Source organism: Schistocerca serialis, chromosome 7 (genome assembly GCF_023864345.2).
Source record: "Schistocerca serialis cubense isolate TAMUIC-IGC-003099 chromosome 7, iqSchSeri2.2, whole genome shotgun sequence".
Lineage (NCBI taxonomy): Eukaryota > Metazoa > Arthropoda > Insecta > Orthoptera > Acrididae > Schistocerca > Schistocerca serialis.
In genome coordinates, this window is record NC_064644.1 from 553,365,702 (window position 1) to 553,384,815 (window position 19,114).

The 19,114-nt window shown below is 39.2% G+C and overlaps 1 protein-coding gene across 5 annotated transcripts in view; it reads right to left on the reverse strand.

Moving 5' to 3' along the window:
* Positions 1 to 19,114, reverse strand: part of LOC126412841 (homeodomain-interacting protein kinase 2) — a 212,253-nt gene that overhangs the window by 125,704 nt on the left and 67,435 nt on the right. For 4 of the 5 annotated variants that reach the window (XM_050082687.1, XM_050082685.1, XM_050082683.1 and 1 more), the window contains exons 6-11: positions 11,165 to 11,339; positions 10,821 to 11,044; positions 8,982 to 9,173; positions 8,518 to 8,814; positions 5,554 to 5,757; positions 139 to 207 (exon numbers count right to left, since the gene is read on the reverse strand). In XM_050082687.1, coding sequence (XP_049938644.1) covers positions 139 to 207; positions 5,554 to 5,757; positions 8,518 to 8,814; positions 8,982 to 9,173; positions 10,821 to 11,044; positions 11,165 to 11,339 — 1,161 coding nt within the window. The remainder of the gene's footprint in view (positions 1 to 138; positions 208 to 5,553; positions 5,758 to 8,517; positions 8,815 to 8,981; positions 9,174 to 10,820; positions 11,045 to 11,164; positions 11,340 to 19,114) is intronic. The other variant, XM_050082684.1, reaches the window with a different exon arrangement.

Consider the following 19,114-nt stretch of genomic DNA (forward strand, 5'->3'; position numbering starts at 1 on the left):
TCAACTCTGTATATCTATACAGCCCATATTTACTAACAAATGAAACAATGCCTGAAACACAATAAAACTAAGACATTAATTTTTAAACATTAACAGAGAATTTCACCATTACCAAGGATAAATGAACTGGACACGTACCGTCAACAACATCTGGCGTCCACTTTGCTCAACCATAGAAACAGGCACATACTGTTGTTGAGGTGCAACCTATGGAGAAAAAAATGTAAAAAATAATTCAGAAACCAGAAAAGCTTAAAAAAAATACTGTATCAGTAATTCTTGTTGAATAGCTGGTCTACCAATGCACACAAAATCCTTCCCAATATTTTCATTACTGCTTCAGAATATGCAACAGTGGATGAAACAACTATCAGTTTTAGGGGTAAATGCCCTTGGGTCATTCCATGTCAGTTCAACCAGGGGCTCCAGGTTTGACAAACTCAGCACAGTAATTCTACCATGTGTGGAACACTAGTGTACAAAGTATTAGTTTCACTTGCCAATTAGTTCCAGAATTATGACTTGTGAAAGAAGGTGACGTGACCCAGAAATTGCAACCTGCATCTGGCAATCTATCTTCAGACCCAACTTCAGGTCTAAATAACTTTGGAACTATTCCGCACAGTCCAGTGAAATTTTTAGAACCCAGTAACATCCATTTAGAGAATACACTCCATGAATCAAAACACACCAACAACATATTTCTGAGGGAAAAAAAAAAATCCAAAATGCGATTTAAAAAATGTAAAACGTTAAAAGGTACACATTGTAGGTGCCCTCTATGCCAAATATAATTCACTCAAAAAGGGTATAAATTCTTTTTGTGGTAAGCTCAATGTGGCCTAAACACACACAGAACTCATCATGCCCATATCAGTCACAAAAACTGAGTTACATTCACACAAAAAATTACCTGAAAAACATGGATTTTCGAAGTGTGATAGCACAAAAGGGACAAGTGGTATCCAAGCCAAATTTCACATACTGCACAAGCCATAATTCTGGAACTAATTGGCAGGGGAACTTAAAATTTTGTACAGGAGTGTTCCACACTTGGTAGCATTGTTGTGCTAAATTTCAGCCAAATCTGAGACTAACAGCTGGAAGATTTTCTCAAATTGGTTGAACTGACATGGAATGACCCACTTTCAACATGTAAGATTCAGCAAAATCTGAAAAATACAGGATGAAAATTGTATCATTCTGTGACACAAGACCTCCTCCTGTGGAGAGATCCCTTACACAGGGAAAGGAACAATAACTCACCAAGGTTTGCTATTACATACCTAATACATTCTTCAATTGACAGAACCACTCCACCTAACAAATTATGCTGTCACCTGTGACAGTTGGTTTTCATTTACAGAACTTTGCAAGGAACTCTGTAAATGCAAGAGCACCGGGTTGGTACACCGAGGGAAAATGAGAACAACACAAGCAAGAAAATCCCCCATCTATTATTGCAACCAAATGTGTAACATCAATGGGAACTTCATGTTTCCTTTATATGCCTGATAAGATGTTAGTTAGGGAAGAAGAGAGAGAGATAAAGAGAGATTCTACTGTCCTCAATACACTAAGTTCGACAAGTTGAGTCACAGCTATCCAACAGAAAGAGGTAGCAGAAGATGGCCAATGCACTATTTCTACCAGATAATGGATGTTATGAATTAATAGAGGGAAACATTCCACATGGGAAAAATATATCTAAAAACAAAGATGATGTGACTTACCAAACGAAAGCGCTGGCACGTCGACAGACACACAAACAAACACAAACATGCACACAAAATTCAAGCTTTCGCAACAAACTGTTGCCTCATCAGGAAAGAGGGAAGGAGAGGGGAAGACGACAGTTTGTTGCGAAAGCTTGAATTTTGTGTGCATGTTTGTGTTTGTTTGTGTGTGTATCGACGTGCCAGCGCTTTCGTTTGGTAAGTCACATCATCTTTGTTTTTAGATAATGGATGTTGTTAGAATAAATACCTTCATACTGCAGTATCACTAACAATGCTGTGACACAAGTCAGTCAATTTGAATTTTTGAAATCATCAGCATTCTTACTGGCAAGGCCCTTCATGACAGTGAATGTGACGAATGAAAGGTTACTCGGAAATCTACAAACTGAAGTAATATCAGATATGGGTTTCTGGAGCCTGCCAAATCTGCCCCTCCCCCTACGCTCTGGTGTCAACCAGAAAGAGAGATTATCTACAGCCGAATGACAGAAAAACATAATTTCTGACAGACCTGTGCCATGTCACCATGAGAAAACTAAACACCTATGTTTTCGATGTTAACCAGAATAAATGACAGAACACTGAAGGAAGTATTAACTGCCTAATCTAGTTGTACCTAGTTTTTTACTTTTGTTGACTTGGTCATTTTAATGTATACTGGCTTTTCTTCTCTTTGTGTTTTTCCGTTCTCTCTTTATGTCAACCTGGAGTTTGTTCATTTTTTTTCTTTGTGATACTATGCTCCATTTGTGAAGTTAATTAATTTATTTTGAATTTTAGTAGAATTTAAGTATCATTCTACAATAAGTTTCAAGGTAGTTGTGAAAAATGTCAAAAGAGGTAGAAACTTTTTTTTACGAAAGATTTTGGGTTTTCCGTATTTAATTTTTTGTAAGAGACCACTTTCTTGTATATTTCTTGAGCATTTATTCATAACAATTAAACTTTATTTCCTCTAAACTATTAACAAAAGTATACATTAAAAAAATACATCCCTAAAATGCTGAAAACAGTATAGTACATCTAAAAATGAAATAGGTCAAAAAGTGCCGATGTTTTAGATGATGTTGTGGCGTTTCAAGTTGTTGACCAAAGGTTAATGATTCATAGATGCAAAAAACAAGGGAGACAGGGATTACAACCTTAACAAGAAGGATTTTGGATCAAAAAAATTCTCTTTTTAGTGCGTTTACATGCTTTGAAAAGACTGCTCTCTATCTTACACTATGCTCTACATCAAAAGCTAAAATCATTCCGCTATTCTTAGATGTTTAATATTTTTAAAATAGATATTTCTGGATTCCACATTATTCACTTGTACACTATGATCATATTTTAGCATGTGGTCATTGTTGTTGTGGTTTTTAGTTTCATGACTGGTTTGATGCAGCTCTCCATGTTATTCTATCCAGTGCAAGCATTTTCATCTCCAAATAGCTACTGCAGCCTACCGGTATATCCACTTGAACCTGCTTACTGTGTTTGTATCTCTGATTCCCTCTATGGCATTCAGCCCCCCCCCCCCCCCCCCCCCCCACACACACACACACACACACTTCCCTTCAATACTAAACTGACGATTCTTTTTTGTCTCAGAATGTGTCCTGTTAATGGATTTCTTCTTTTAGTAAAGTTATCCCACAAATATTTTTTCTACCCAGTTCTGTTCAGTACTCCCTCATCAGTTATGTGATTTACCAATGTAATGTTCAGCATTCTTATGTAGCACACCACTTCAAAGGCTTCTATTCTCTTTTTGTCTTACGTGCTTTGACTTTCCTACAAGGTTACAGTGGACATTGAAAAGATTTCTTAACAGTTAAATTTATATTAGACTTTAACAAGTTTCTTTTTTTCAGAAATGCCTCACTTGCCATTGGCAATCTGCATTTTACACCCTCTCTATTTTGGCCATTACCAGTTGTTTCACAGCACAAATGGCAAAACTCGTTTACTACTTTGTATGTCCAATTTCCTACTCTAATTCCCTGCTTTGCTTAGACATTTAATTACCCTTGTTGGTGTCCATCTTATGTTCTCCTTTAAAGAAACTATCCATTCTGTTCAACTTCTCTTCCAATTCCTTTGCTGTCTCTGACAGGAGTACAAGGTCATCGACAAATCTCAAAGTTTTTATTTCTTCTCCCTGAACTTTAATTCCTACTCCTAATTTTTGTCTGGTTTCCTTTAGCTGCTTGCTCAACGTACAGACTGAACAACATTGGAGATAAGCTATTACAAACTTGTGTCACTCCCTTCTCAATCACAGCTTCTATTTGATGCCCCTCAACTCACATAACTGCCATCTGGTTTCTGTAGAAGTTGTAAATAACCATCTACTCCTTTTGTTTTACCTCTGCCACCTTCAGAACTTCAAAGAGTGAACACCAGGGAACATTTCCAAAAACTTTCAGTAAGTCAACAAATGCCATAAACTTACATTTGAGTTTCTTTATTAACCTATCTTCAAAGTCATAGGACTAGTAGTACTGCCTCCTACATTTCTCTGGAACCCCAACTGATCTTCCCCAAGGCTGGGATCAACAAGTTTTTCCACTCTTCTGCAAAGAAAGTGTGTCAGTATTTTGCGACCAAGGCTTATTAAACTGATAGTTCAGTGATACACCTGCTCTTTTTGGAATTGGAATTATTACAGTCTACCTGAGTCTGACAATATTTCCTGTCACATTCCTCTTGCACACCAGGTAGAACAGTTATATCATTGTTGCCTCTCCCAAGGCTATTTATCCTCTACTCCAAGGACTGTGTTTTGACTTAGTCTTTCAGTGGTCTGTAATTCTTCTCATAGTATCATATCTCCCATCTCGCCTTCATCTGTGTCCTCTTCCCTTTCTGTAATATTGGCTTCAAGTTCATTTCCCTTGTACAGCCCCTCTCCCCTCTATACATTCCTTCCAAATTGCAGATTTCCATTATTTGATTATTACCGGTTTTCCATCTGAGCTCCTGATATTCATACAGCTGCTTCTCTTTTCTCCAAAGTTCTCTTTTACTTACTTGTAGGAGCTATCTATCTTTCCCCTAGTGAAATATGCTTTTAAATCATTACATCTGTCCTCTACCCATTCCTGATTAGCCATTTGCACTTCCTGACAATCTAATTTTTGATGTTTGTATTCCCTTGTACCTATTTCATTTGCTGCATTTTATATTTTCTCCTTTTATCATTTAAATTCAGTATTTTCTGTGGTATCTAAGGATTTCTACAAAGTACTGTCTTTTTACTTATTTGATGTGTGTCCATATACTAATAAAAAGGCCTAATGCTGCCTGGAATGTGGAAGTCTTCCAAACAGTATTACAATCACTTCTTCCCTAGATCGACATTTACAACTGACAGCACATATGATAAGATCACAAGGCAATGCCCCGTTTAAAAGACCAATCAAAACCATAAAAGCCTTGCTGCAGATGACACACTGAAAACACCTCTATCATTTCACCTATTAGTGTCAAGGACATTTAACTGTGGTATTTAATTTTTGGCATTAACAATGCTGTAAAACATGCCATTTTCACTTTCCCCATAACAAATTCAATAGCTAATCACATAAATTTCACACTTTCCTGATGGTTCCAATGTGGTGGCAAAATTTATTTTGTTTAGTAGTGTACAAGCTGGACAACAGCTTATGCCATCAGTTCCACTCACTAAATGTTTTAGTGCATACAATTATCTATTTCTTTTGCTACTAAAACATGTCTTATTTTTAATGAATTATGATTATTCCATAAGTGAAGCTTTTAGTTGGTCATTATGTGATGTGTAACTGATGTAAATAATCTACTGTACCTGCTGAGATATGATAGGTGGCTGAATCTGCAACTGCGGAGGAGGTTGTTGAGCTACAACTGTAACATGTTTAGCAGGAGAACCCATTCCTTGATAGCCAGTGGGACAAAGGATGGATGAAACCAACTGATGCTGATGAAATGGATCACCACGTGCAGCATTGGTGTACTGCCGTGCTACCGATCGCCCATTGTACAACTGATACTGAAACAGGCAAAAGAACATAATACAAATTAAAGTGAATTGTGTGTTGATAGCCTACATAAAAACTATGTCACAGGTGGCAAACACAACAGTAAACACAAAACTAATTTCCGGAAAGTAACCCTCTCTAAGGGCAAATCAAATAAATTCCTCCCAAGATTTACTTTGGGATACCAATAAAATCTAGCAAACATATGGGCTTTCACTGGCATGCATGCATGCAAGCACGCATACATCCTCTCTCTCTCTCTCTCTCTCTCACACACGCACACACACACACACACACACACACACACACACACACAAATTATTCATAAAAATTTACTAGATCGAGTACTAAAACTAATCATGTAATAAAGATCTTCAGCATAAAAGCATAGGTTTACATCCTGACAATGCACAAAATGTTTTGAAGTATGAATATTTGTACCACAGAGGGCTGGTCCCTACTTAAGCTGACCTCTGTCCTATTGTCAGAACAAAAAAACACTGTCCATTAAAATTTGCCCAATAAAAACCAAAACCAGGATGTTCTTTCATAGGAGCAGAAAAGTCATGCATAAGAAGACAAGGGAGAGTATTTTCATCGTGGGTCTGTGATCAGGAGAAAGAATGTCAGATGTACATTGCTGCTTTCACCGCCTGCAGCTTCTTGTTTCTCAGCACCAGCCACTCTTTCTCCTACAGGTGTATATATCTGGCCCAACATCAAGATAGTAGCATACAACAGGACTACCATGTTCACCAATTTCAAAATCCTCACAGATTTCCTTCACTGTTGGAACTGCTTGCTCAATTCCTCATATCCCTATCATATGTCCTAGCACCCAGCACAAAGTGACCTATTTCCTCTCCTGTTGAAGCAGAAGAAGGAGTTCTGTATAATCTATATCAGTTTTTCTGCTGGTTAATTTGCCAAAGAGCTTTCACACTACCAGGGGAATAATGGAAAATGAGAAACTTATTCTTCTGTCGCACCTCATATAGGTCAGTACCTTCAGGAATGGGTGCAACCAAGTGTGCCACAATGTAAACATGTATGGCAGGTAGATCAGTAAGACGTAACATCAAACTAACCACTGATTAGTCAAAGGAGTTTCCACACGTGGATTTTTGTATCTGCACAGGACACTATAATACTGAGATACCATAACTGTAGGCACAAATGTAAGTATGCAAGCTGACAGTGGCACAACGACAGAGCCGGGGAGCTGAAACCCGTAAGAGGTAATATAACTCAACATGCGAGCAGCAGAGTGTCGAACACCACACAGAAACAAGCATAGAAATAGCATGAATGACTGAAGACTAGCATGCAGAAACAGAGCATGGTGCAAGCCAAATACTAGGTCCAAGGTAGCTGACGTCAGCATAAGAACTGACTGACCCTGACCTGTCACTGCTGACAGGTGAAAATACGAGTCAACAGTTCTGCCCATATAATGCTTCACAGGCATTACTCCCATGCAAGATTTGTGTCAGTTCATCTGCACTCATATTGATATCTGCGGGCAGGAATACAAAACAGATTATAAGCAACACTTGTCAAAACATTTATCTGGTTCGCTCCACTTGTTGCACGTTTGCTCTTGCCCTCTGCATTATATTCCAGTGCCCTAGCAGTAGCAAGTTTTTTGCATATTTGCTGAATTGTCATTCTTGCTAAGCACCACCTGTTGGGATACCTTTGTGTGTGTAACTCAACCATTCTCTTTGCATTCCTTCTGCATTTCAGTAAAGCACTAGCATGTGTAGTTTATATTGGGGTGTAAGTAACTCACCGAATAGTAGAAGCACAGAGTGGTCAGCAGATGCATACAAAAGAGAGAGAGAACTCTTTATCAATCTCTCTCTCTCTCTCTCTCTCTCTCTCTCTCTCTCTCTCCCTCCTGCCCTCACACACACACACACACACACACACACACACACACACACACACACACACAGACACAGGGTTAGGCACGTGATACACGGGTACCGGAGCTCATGGAGTGCAGTGCACGATGATGATGACACAAAAGGGAAAACAGTTGGATAAAGGATGTGTGGGTAGTAGGTTAATGGAGATTAAGGCCAAAGCTTCCCATCTGCATAGTTCAGAAAAGCTGATGGCAGAGAGGAGGATCCAGATGGCATGAGTTGTGAAGCAGCCATTAAACTCTAGGATGTTATGCCCTGCTGCACGTTGTGTTATTAGATGGTCAATGCAATTCTTGGTCACAGTTTGGCAGCCAGGGCTTTGATTATCTATAACCCTGCCCAGAAATGACGAACATCCTACCCAAGATCCTTCCCGCTACTCCTAAAGCCCACCATCTTACACGAGATCCTGGTCCATACGTATAAAGCTCCCATTCCCAACCCCACGCCTGAGGGGTCTTATCCCTGCTCAACACCCCGTGCATGACCTGCCCAATCCACCAACCCGGCACTTCCTACTCCAATTCTGTCACAGGACTATAATACTTTTGATATCAATGTAGCAAAAAATATATACTTAAATACATTTATAAAGCATTTCTGGACAGCAGTTCAAAAAGTTCAATCTTTGCACTGATAAACACAATTTTAAAAGAATACCTGCTACAAAATATAATACAAAATAATATACAGGGAAGAATGAGAAACGGAAAATGGAAAGGGTATAATGTGTATAAATCAGATATAATACAAATGGAACATATAAGACTGTAACGAAAATGAATGAATGGATAAATAATAAATAAATAAATGCACAAAAAGCTTAAAAAAATAACAAACCAGGTTTTCATATCCGGCCCTGTCTCTCACCAGGCGTTGTACCTGATTGCTCAGCTGATTGTTGAACGTTAAGGTAACATTGCCATTGGAACTGGGTACAAAGTTGACCAGAGGAGGTGGTCCAGCCTGCGCCGTCTGATGATGAGATGTCGTTGATGTACCATTATACCCATTGCGACGGCAAACTTCCATCATCTGAACGCTAGCTTTCACATTGTTGCAATGTGCATAGTCTACAAGATGTGCCAGTGTCACAAAAGCATGATTGAGTGCTTCACCAGGTGTGATGCGGCGCTCCTAAAATTTAAAAATCACAACTATGTGTTAGATAAAAATATTACAGAGGTTCATATGACTAAATTGAATTACATAATGTTTCTATATCTAACCATCAGTTTCCAAATTACAACTGTTCTGGCCAACTTTTTTGTGCAAAATTTTGTCTACTATGACATAAATATTGCTACCTGGTCCATTGTCAGCATTCTTTTAAGAAGATCGATGAACTCCCTCCGATCAGCTTTCTCAGCAAGGAGTTCTCCACCTTCCAAGTCTGTAGGAACATTTACTTGACCAATGTCATCAAGGCAATTGAAAATGTATTTTCTTGCTTCCTTGGACTTTATTCCAGTCTCCGCTTCATGCTCTTCAGGAGTCTGCAAAAGAATAGGATACATGCATACTTTGAAAACCTGCAACAATATATCTGAGACATTGAAACTAGACTTTCACGATTCAGCAACACACTAATACTGAAAGTCACAAAAGATCAACGTATTTTGGACAACATGGAAAGAATAATGAAGAAATGAGGAATGACATACAAAATTATATGACATTTAGAAAAGAAATCTATTTTGTTTTAGTTCGCATATGCATTAATGAACAGCTGAGAAAAATGTGTTCAAAAAAGCAAGAGAATATAAATAAAAAAGCAATAATGGGAGAATAAACTCAAGTCCTCCTTTTTCTTACTGGGTCATTTCATATTAAGTGGTCCAGATATAAATAAATAAATTAGTGGCTCGAAAATCTCAGAAAAATTTGATGGTTGGTGGGTGAATTTCCTAATGTTTAGTGGACTCAAAAATACTCAATTTTTTTTTAATTTTATCATTTAGAAATGGGTGCAAATTTTTTAAAAAATCTCAATTTTTGAACAGCCATAATATAATTATTATTATTATTATTTTGCTATTACACTATATAGTATATTAATACTTTGTGTTCAAGTTATTAATATGTCTATGTTCCTCCAAGAACCAACGGAATAGAAGATAAAGAGGAGCCTCAAATGGTGAAGCGGTGGAAGAATAGGAGAAGGTAAACGAAGAAAGGCAAAATGGAACGAAAAACAGTGGAGAGAGAGTTCTCATGTCAGCTACTGAAAATGTGGAACAAATTCACAAAAACACCCTAAACAAGTTCTCTTGGGAAGGGGGAAAAAATAGCAAGAGGACAGATATGCAGCATGGAAGTGAAAAAGATGCTGCAAAGGCTGGAGCCCCATGATAGCCAATCACGAGCCCGCCACATAGCGGGACATATAACGCTGCTCTAATGTGTCTGATCCAGTAAGGTATGTGCACCTCTGACATGTTTTGTTATAATCTTGACACCGGATTTTTCATAATTGCTTTTATCTACATTATAGTTTAGATTCTATATGTTCATAACTAGATGACAGTGCACTACGTAGAGTGGCACAATGTTTGCTGTATGGAGATGGTATGTAATACACATATTTTTTTAAAAAAATTGTCATAATGAATTTCGAATTTTAATACTGTAAAAACTCTGTTGTAAAAATCTCTTTCAGATTTGAAGATGGTGATTAAAATTTGCCGAAAATAGGCAGTCCATATAATAATTACTATGGCCTGTACGAAAAAAAACTGCTCTAACAACAAGATTCTACTTTTCATAATAAGATATCACTCTCCTGCTGACATCAGTGAACCACAAAGTGAAAGGAGTTTTGGCAGAAAACCAATACCAAAATATGTTCTCAATGACAGTAAGTTTATTCTCCTATTATCCATGCCTTACAGTGATTGACTGCTCCAGTATCAGCTTCCTTTTTACACATTTGACATCTTACAGCCACAATCTGAAGTCAACATTAAGCCCACTCCCTCTCCATCACACACCTAGTCAGTTAAGGTGATGTGTAAGTCAGTTTAACAATAGGAGAAACATAAGGGTGTACAATCTGCAAATGGTGTTTGCCTAATAACACATTGTGGAATTCATAGTAGCAGTTGCAGCAGCAGCAGCAGCAGTAGGAGCGGTAGTGTACTAACCTTCAGTCGCCAAAACGGATACGTGCTGTCCATGTCTCTATAAAAAAATTTTGTAGTTTTAGAGGCGTTATTCAACATATGCTCTGTAGGAAGGCCCTGAGTCTGACTGATGTATCTAATCTGATCATATTCTGAAGACCCTGGGTAAAGTGGCCATCCGAGAAAAAGTTCTGCAACAACACAGCCTAACGACCACATGTCAATTGCCTCACAAAAGGGCAAACCTGAAAAAGAAAACACCTAATTTTCATAATGTGGAAAGAATTTGATTCTTAATGTCTACCTAAACATTAACAGAGAAGTCAGACAACAGAGAATTCACCTCAGTAGAGAAAAAGACTCACCTAATATTATTTCTGGTGCTCGGTAATAGCGACTTTGCAGATAGGTATTGCAGACAGCCTTGCTTACATGAGACGCACTTCCAAAGTCTATTACCTTCACTCTATAAGGCTGCCTCACAGGATCAACCAGCATGATGTTCTCAGGTTTCAAATCAGCATGAATGAGACCAAGTTGCTGTAAGAACATGACAATGTTACTGACAGAAAATCTCTCTGCAAAGCCAAATGTTATTTTGTGCAGAAATTTGCTAGCCAAAAAAAAGCATTCTATTAATTTAGATAATACATTTTTATTGTTTGTGTTATCACTATCATGTAGCAATACAATTTCTGCCAGGAAAAGATGAATCTATTTTAGAGCAAATTGAAGTGCTACCACCAAATTATTATTAAAAAAAAAGAAAACCATCTCTTATCCAAGCCTCATTGCACTGAATGTGTGTGCTACAATCAAAGTAAGAAATGTAAGAAACAATTAAATAGAACTACTTTTGTTTGGTGGCAAGCAACAAAAATGTAGAGCTGGGGATGTATGGAAAGACTACTTAACTTTGATTTTATCTGTAATGAACGTGAGTTTATGGTTGTGAAAGTTAATGTTACAATACTAGCTCAACCACCTACTTCATCATCATTATCATCATCATCATTTTGGACAGTTTCCAGCCTCTGATCAGGTCTGTATGGAAGATAGGCCTCTCCATCATCTTGCCACCATCTCTCTGCCTTCACCTTGGTCCAGTCTTCTCCTTTCTTGTGGACGCATTCCTCTACTCCTTTCAGCCATCTGTGCCTTGGTCTTCCTCTTGGTCTCTCTCCTTCCAGTTTCATCTCGTGTATCCTCCTGGGTATCCTCTTCTCCTCCATTCTCTTAACGTGTCCATGCTACCTCAGCCTTGATTTCCCTATCTCCTCCTGTAATGGTTCCACCTTCATTAACCCTCTGATCCTCTCATTTCTTAACCTGTCTATCTTTGTCAATCCAATATTGTTTCTCAAGAATTTCATCTCACTAGCCTGTACTTTGCTTTTCTCTCTTCCTTTCATAACCCAGGTTTCTGATGCATATGTCAGGATCAGGGCATAGTATGACCGGTATATAACCTTTTTACTGACTTCCCTGCCTCAAACCATTCTTCTGTTCAGTCCAAGCTCAGCTCTCTCCTCCCACCTTCACACAGCTCACACTTCCTCGGTACATTTCCCTTATCCTCCAAATAATCTGTTTTGCTACTCCTCTGTTCTCCAGGGCTTTCCACACTTTGCTTCTATGTACACTATCATACGCTTTTTCAATGTCCAGGAAGGTCATTAGTAGATCTACCGTATTTACTCGAATCTAAGCCGCACTTTTTTTCCGGTTTTTGTAATCCAAAAAACCACCTGCGGCTTAGAATCGAGTGCAAAGTAAGCGGAAATTCTGAAAAATGTTGGTAGGTGCAGGCACAAAGATAAATACTGGCACCAAAACCTCTGCATCAGTAAAAAAAAAAAAAAAAAAAAAAAAAAAAAAAAAAAGAAAGAGGGTGGATGACGAGCTTTTTTTTCTCCGCCCCGAGTTACGACCACTGCATTTTCATACATTATCCATCGAAGCAAATACAAATTAAGTATTGTTCATCTTCGAATGTTGCAGCGTTTCAATGCACTACGAAAATCTGACTGGCAAGACTGTTAGGGATGTTTGTCAATATGGCCAACTCTACGTTCTGAATCTTTTCCTACCTGTGAGAAGAGATGGTTGCTAATAGGAACTTTTATGAATTGTGAATCACATGCAGTATTCTCTTCACCATAAGAATAATACAAATATAAACATTTTGCCACGTATTCTTTCATGTTTGCTGCTATCTCATTTAAATTCTGTCTGCTTACTAAACTACGAAACTAGAGTGAGACAACAGCAAACACGGAAAAATATACATATCATGTCATGCTTATAATCGTATTATTCTTATGCGTAATAGTGATACAGTCAGAAATGAAGCACGGCAATTGACTAGATTTTTAAATCTAAGATGACTAATTTCTGTGCAGAACGTAGTGTATTAAAGAGGCGCCTGCAAAGATTTTCAAACGGAGAAAAATTTTCGCTAAACTCTCATTCAGAACATCTTCTATCATACGCAGCCTATTATTTGGTTCTTGTTGATCATTATCAAGGAAAACAGCAGTGTAGGTAACAACAAATAGCAGTCTCTTGCATTGTTCCTCTCTCTCTCTCTCTCTCTCTCTCTCTCTCTCTCTCTCTCATATTCTGAAGGTTAACTATTCACCATTAGAACTGCTGTACAAGAACTTCTAAAAGTGACCAATATAAAGCATAAGCAACAGAAATAAAAATAAAATAATGTGGCTACTTCCCTTCCAGCAGTGTCTTTGTAAGATGCACATCCACATCCATCACTATTTTATCAGATGACGATGATGTGGATGTACAACTTGAGAATACATGGTTGCAAGGGAAGCAGCAGCATTATTTTATTTTCATTGCTCTTGTTTACGCTTTATATTGGTTGCTTTTAAAGTTTCTTGTACGGTAATACTGCTGATAAAGAAATGACCTTTGAAACACATAAATTTAAGTGTTTTTTACACTGTAAATAGGTGGCTGAGCCGAAATTTGAACATTAAGACTGCTTAAAATTGGTATCTGAGTGATCTTTCTCATCAAGACTATGATTCAAGTGCATTTTAAGAATGAAATCTTCTAGCATGCATGCAACATAATGCAACAAATGCTATGTAATGGAGAATGAAAAAACTATATTCTCAAATAGTCTTCAATCACTCATCACACACGAATAATAAAATTACAGAGAAACCTATATTTTTGAACTTATTGTCGAAGTCCCACTGTAATTTGTAAAGGTAAAATTGGCTAAAAGTACAGAGGTTATCATCACTTTTCATACAGCAATGCTATTGATCTAGGGAAACTAGATTAAAAGTGACAGAGGCAAGTCCATAATTTCACTATACAGAGAGGTCCAGAAAAATGTAGACACTCTTTGATAATCAGTACTAATGGAACAAAATGATATACCACTACAATTCTTGCATGGAGGCAAAGTTATTTTATGCATTCAAAGTGATCTCCATTAGCAGCTACACAATGTCGATGCCACTGAAGTGTACTGAACTACAGCTGTCAGTGTTGCCAGTGTGATAGCCACACAGGACGCCTTGATAGTTTCTCACAGCTCCTTCAGTGTTGCTGGCTTCTACAGATAACTTCATTTTTCAAGGTTCCCATAGGTAGAAGTCAAGAGGTGTGAGGTCTGTATACCATGGTGGGTACTCAACAGCTCCTCTTCGACTTATCCATTGCCCAGGTAGATTTTCATCAAGTAGGCTCTGATCTCTCTGCGGTAGTGAGCGGAGTGCCATCTTGTTGTAGGTAAAATCTTTCATTTTCAAACACATCTCGGATGGTAGGTAAAATCAACATTTGCAGCATATGAAGATACACCTCACCAGTTGGGGTACCTTCGAAGGAAACTTTTTGAGGTGATCTAGTAAAATGTTGCAACACAGCAGTGGTGGAAGCTGGACTTGATGTTTTTGGTTGGCCAGGCCTTTCCTTATGCATATCCTCAACACTACCATAGGCTTCAAATTTATCCTGAATACAATAAATTGTTGTATGTGTTGGTGGCTGAGCCCCGTACACATTATGGCACTGCCATTGTACCTCCATGTTTTTGTACTTCCAGTATCACTTCAATACAGCTTTGCACAGCTCAAACGACAATCTTAATTCATTCACTGCTGCACTGTCAACTGCTGGAAAGCATGCACCAAGATCTGATGAGCAAACAATGAAGTACACTACTGCACAAAATTGCAACGATATGTCATTTTGTTCCAAAGATATTAACTATCAAAGAAAGTCTATATTTTCTGGATCCCTTTGTATATATTCAAGCCATTAAGCCTTTATCTCCTACACATGAAGTTACAACAGTCTTAACATAATTCTGTTAGGGCCATGTGGAATGTGCGTGACATCTTGAAGAGAATGTTATTTGAAGTTTTACAAGTGCATTAACAGAATTAAAGAAAAACAGCAGTGACAGTTACTGTCCAGACAAAAGACAACTAAGGGCCAATTGTACAAAGCATCTGACTTTGAATATTTGACCTTGGATTAACACAGAAAATGACCTCATACCAAGTTGAACTCCGAAACCTGCATTGCATAAACACAAATCTCAGATTATGTTGAAATCAAGGAGTGTCGACTTTGATGAAAACGCAGAGATCAAAGTTATGTTCAAACGTAATAATCAGTTTACAATGTAGTGACATTACAAAACACCACTTTTTATTTTGAGCAAATACTAACCTAGATAATAAAAAAGCTGTTATTAAAACACAAATATACGACCACACCAGTCCCAAACTGCTGAAGCTCAAAATATATTTTTCAATCTGTAAGGTTATGTTAAGGTAACTATTAGCTATTTGTGTGACGAGTGCAGATAATAACTGATCTCATAACAATTCTTGGAGACTTCTCATAATTTACATGATTAATTTAATGCCATTTTGCAAGGGTGAGACAAATGTAAACCAGAATTTTGGTTTTATGTGGCCTTTTTGTAAACGGAGAGTGGTGTTTCTTTCATTTCTAGTGATTGTTCTATGTAGCTAGAATGCTGTCCAGCCATTCCTTTAGTCAGAATCGCAATGTCAGAGCAAGAGGTACCATCATCTGCTGCACCAATGCATTATATTCAAGAGACTCCCAACAAAGCAAGAAAAACCATCCAAAATTTTGAAAGACTTGCGGCACAGGGTCATCACTCTGAGAAAGACTCAAGTGTACACATGGAACAAAGTTTCTACGAGGACAAAAAACAGATGAGAATGCAGCTCACTGAAATTGTCTTGAGGCGAACATATGCATTGTTAGTCAGTTTATTTAAGATTATCACAAAATAAAGGTTTCTGAAATTGCTACAGAGACTGACGTAAGTTATGGTACTCCCCACATGATCACCAAGCAGCTGCTTAAACTCAACAAAAAATTCAAAAATTGTTCTGATCTACTCTAGTATATCCTCCCCAGTGCCCAGACTTATGGCCCTGCATTCTCCATTTGTTGGGCCACTACAGAAAGGAGCTGAAGGACATAGATATGACAACAATGGCATTGTCGAAGTGTTTGTGGGCAACTAGCAGCTGTCACAGCCATGTTAATTTTATGAAATCGAGATGAAGAAACTGACTATCCGCTGGGAAAAGTGTATTTCTCTTTCAGTTGACTACACAGAAAAATAAGTTGGTTTGTATGGATTTTTCTGAAGCTTAAATAAATTTACAAAAAAATTCCAGTTTATATTTGATTCACCATTGTATAGACACTAAGCAGCAGAATAAGAAAGGAAATTGTGAAACAATGGAAAATCCAGGATGGAAAGTAACAATATTATGAAAAAGATAGTTATTACTCTCCATATAGCAGGGGACGAGTCACAGACAGGCTCAACAAAAACACTGTCACAAAATCAGCTTCAGGCCAACAAGGCATTTGAACACGAACACACACACACACACACACACACACACACACACACACACACACACGACCACAGAGTCTGGCAGCTGAAGCCAGACTAGGCAGTACATGATGGGAGAGGCAGCCAAATGGGGGCAAGGAGGAGGCTGTGGCAGGGAGGCGGAAGGTAAAGTGCTGCTAGTGGGAGCATGCAGAGATGAGGTGGAGAGAGGATAAGACAACTAGGTACAGTCGGAAGGTTAGACGGAGAGCAGGGGAGAGAAAGGGATTAGCAGAAAAGGAGAGATATAAAAAGACTGGGTGTGTTGGTGGAATAGATGGCTGTGTGGCTGTGTAGTGCTGGAATGGAAACAGGCAAGGGGTTAGATGGGTAAGGATAATGACTAATGAAGGTTGAGGCCAGGAGGGTTATGGGAACATAGGATATATTGCAGGAAGAGTTCCCTCCTGTGCAGTTCTGAAAAGTTGGTGTTGGCAGGAAGGATCAAGGTGGCACAAATTATGAAGCAGTTATTGAAATAAAGAACGTCGTGTGGGGCGGAGCGCACCGTGACAGGATGGTCCAGCTGTTTCTTGGCCACAGTTTGTCCGTGGACATTCATGCGGACAGACAGCGTGTTGGTTGCCATGCCCACACATAATTCAGCACAGTAGATCACATGACTGGTTTCACAGGTAGCCCTGTCTTTGATGGGATATGTGATCCTTCCCACCCCTCTCACAGTGGTAGTCCGCCAACCACCGAACCTACACCATGTTCTCATCCATCCCTATTCAAAACCCTGCTCTCAGACCCTTGCCTCATGGAACACATCCCTGAAATAGACCTAGATGCGAGACCTGCCACATAAGTCCTCCCATTGCCACCTAATCCAGTCCGGACACAAACATCACCTATCCAATCAATGGCAGGGCTACCTGTGAAAAGAGGCATGTAATCTCCAAGCTAAGCTGCAACCACAGTATTGCATGACAACCAATAAGTTTTCTGTCCACATGAACAGTCACCAACAAACTGTGGCCAAGAAACAACTGGAGCACCCTGTTGCTGAGCACACTGCCCAACATGACATTCTTAATTTCAATGACTACTTCACAGCCTGTGCCATCTGCATCTTTTCCACCAACACCAGCTTTTCTGAACTGCGCAGGTGGGAACTCTCCCTGGAATATGGCCTATGTTCCAATAACCCTCTAGACCTCAACATTCATTAGTCACTATCCTTACCCATCTAGCCCCTTCCCTGTTCCTATTCCAGCAACACATCCAGTCTTTTTAGTTCTCCGCTTTTCTACTATCTCTTCTCTCCCCCACCCTCCATCTAACCTCCCGACTGCACCTAGCTGCCCTACACTTTCTCCACTTTGACCCTGCATGCTCCTGCTAGCAGCACTTTACTGCCCCCACCCCTACCCTGCTACACCCCCCCCCCTCCTCCTCCCCCCCCAGCCTCATCCTTACACCCACCCAGTTGCCTCTCTCAACAGGTGCTGCTGCGCATAGTCTAGCTTCAGCTGCCAGAGACTCTGGTCGTGTGTGTGTGTGTGTGTGTGTGTGTGTGTGTGTGTGTGTGTGTGTGTGTGTGTAGGGGGGGGGGGGGGGGGGGGAAGGCCTTATTGGCCAAAAGCTCATTTTGAACGACAGTCTTTTTGTTGTGCCTATATGCGACTCAGCATCTCCAACATATGGTGAGTAGTTATGTTGGTTTTGCCTGCAACCAATAACATCTGAACATCGCTTACCAATGTACTCTCTGGGCTCAAATAGCAGCAACTATGCAATGAGTATTGATTTCTTAACTACTGAACATGCATTGATAAACAAAATTTAAGCAAGTCATTTAGCAAGGTGTTATTTATCAGGCATTGATTACACAATTGTTTTGGTAGCCCAGAACGCGCATTCTGGTGACTCCAGGTACATTCCTTGATTTTTTTTTTCTTTTTACCCCTGATTTGATACTACTACATCTACTGTATTTGTCATACTACTTGCTCTGCTCTACTAGTCATATTCTGTTACCCACCAGGCCTCAACCTCCGCTAATTTCAAGTTGCCGCACCTCGTACCTCACCTGTAATTCAACAACATCTTTGCCTCTCTACTTCCGCCTCGACTGACATCTCTGCCCAACCTCTTTGCATTTACATGTCTGCTTGTGTCTGTATATGTTCGGATGGATGTGTGTGTGTGTGTGTGTGTGTGTGTGTGTGTGTGTGTGAGTGCGCGCGCGCGCGCGCGCGCATGTATACCTGTCCTTTTTTCCCCCCTAAGGTAAGTCTTTCCGCTCCCGGGATTGGAATGACTCCTTACCCTTTCCCTTAAAACCCACACCCTTTCGTCTTTTCCTCTCCTTCCCTCTTTCCTGATGAAGCTACCTTGGGTTGCGAAAGCTTGAAATTTGTTTGTGTGTTTTTTATTGTGT